A 1,697-nucleotide genomic window follows, 5' to 3' on the forward strand; every position below is an offset into this window, starting at 1 on the left:
CGCGAATCCGGCAATTTGATGCCGAACAACGTCGAGCGAGTCGGTCGGCCTCGAGAGGTTCGGAACGTTCGCAACGAACGCGTTCTCGCTGCTATCCGTGCGGATCTCAGTACGAGTACCAGACGGGTTGAACGTAGGATTCACATTTCACGCTCTACAGTGAACCGTATTACTCGTACTGAAAAGATCCATTCTTATTACAGCAGGAAAGTGCAGAAGTTAGAAGCTGGAGATTACCGCTTACGAATGGACTTTCATCAGTTTATACTTGACTCCAACGACGCAGATCCAAATTTTTTACGGGTAATATTGTGGACTGATGAATCACTCTTCACTCGGGAGGGGTGTTTCAATCAGCACAATAGTCATTATAATGCAGAGGAAAATCCGCACATGACGGTGAACCGTAATTTCCCGAATAAATGGAAGATCAATGTCTGGGGTAAAATCATCGGTGACCACGTCATTCTTTACGAACTACCCGAAACGATGGACGTAAGTAAACATTTAAATACACAAGTAAAAATTCTTATGTGTTGAGGATTTAAATTGAGTCTTTTTAAAAATTGAGAGCTTTTATCATTCATAAAAATCGAGCCTTATTTACGCTAGTGATTTTTGTGTTTTAATGGAATCATTAGATTTTTCATAATTAGTTACATCAGCGTCGTCGTCCTCAAACATTCCTTACCTGACTTCACCACTTCCATGCACCTTTTTTCTAGTTTTCCACAACAAACCATGAATTCTCCTTATTACAGAGCACCCAATACTTGACATTCCTGCGCGATAAACTTTCTCGACTACTAGCTGAAGTGAATAAGCAGCCGACGTGGTTCCAGCATGATGGAGCACCGAGTCACTATGCTGGTACAGTACAAGAGTTCCTCAACGGGGTTTACCCTCAGTGTTGGTTGGAAAGAAACGGACTACTTTTTGCGGGGAAATTTCAAGGAAATGGTTTACTCTGATGAGCCCGAGGACCAAATGGAGACCGTGGCCCGAATTCATGCTGCTCAGAAAACAGTCACTGCGAAAATGCTAGAAAATGTCCGAGAAAATCTACTCAAGCGATGCCGGCTCTGTCTTCAAGTGAATAGACGACATTTTGAGCCCCTACTTGATTAAATGTCGACGTATTCCTTTTTATTTTACGAATAATTGTAAATAAATAATCGAATTTGATAAGCGCTTGCGGTAAAAAATATTGATGTTATTCGTTGTACTTTTTAATTTCGAAATTCTTCAATATTTCACAATAAATTAAATTTTTGTTGCATCGAACGATTACAGTATTCTATTCTAAGCTTAGTATTAATTTTTAACTTTAAAAATAACTTAAATAATTCTAAATAAATGGAAAATTTCAGACAGCCATTTATTACCTCGCTAATAATTTTAAATTAAAAATTACTTCAATATTTCATGATAACTAGAAATATTCGACCATAGCCGGCCAATGCCACTGCCTGAGTCTCGCTACTGATTTTCTAATTGAAAATTACTTCAAGGATTCAAAATAAATAAAAAAATTCCGTCACAGCTGCCAAGTGCCTCTGATTGACCCTCGCTACTTATTGTTCATTTGAAAATTACGTTAATTATTCGCAAAAAATAATAAAAATTCATTTACAGCCACCCAGTGCCTCTTGCTGCCTCTCGCTACTAATTTTTTTAATTGAAAATTCCTTAAATCA

At 38.0% G+C, this 1,697-nt stretch overlaps 1 protein-coding gene across 1 annotated transcript; it reads left to right on the plus strand.

Annotated features, from left to right (window-relative positions):
• The first annotated feature begins 209 nt into the window (after positions 1 to 209).
• On the plus strand, positions 210 to 1,180 carry LOC123263790. Its single transcript, XM_044726760.1, has 2 exons — positions 210 to 495; positions 762 to 1,180. The coding sequence occupies exons 1-2, from the start codon at positions 247 to 249 to the stop codon at positions 969 to 971; spliced, it is 459 nt and encodes a 152-aa protein (XP_044582695.1). The 5' UTR covers positions 210 to 246; the 3' UTR covers positions 972 to 1,180.
• The last annotated feature ends 517 nt before the right edge of the window (positions 1,181 to 1,697 follow it).

Source organism: Cotesia glomerata, linkage group LG4, assembly GCF_020080835.1.
Source record: "Cotesia glomerata isolate CgM1 linkage group LG4, MPM_Cglom_v2.3, whole genome shotgun sequence".
NCBI lineage: Eukaryota > Metazoa > Arthropoda > Insecta > Hymenoptera > Braconidae > Cotesia > Cotesia glomerata.

Coding starts and splice junctions, on each gene's coding strand:
- LOC123263790 (XM_044726760.1), top strand. CDS start 247: ATGGACTTTCATCAGTTTATACTTGACTCCAACGACGCAGATCCAAAT. Junction 496..761: donor AACTACCCGAAACGATGGAC/GTAAGTAAACAT, acceptor TCCTTATTACAG/AGCACCCAATACTTGACATT.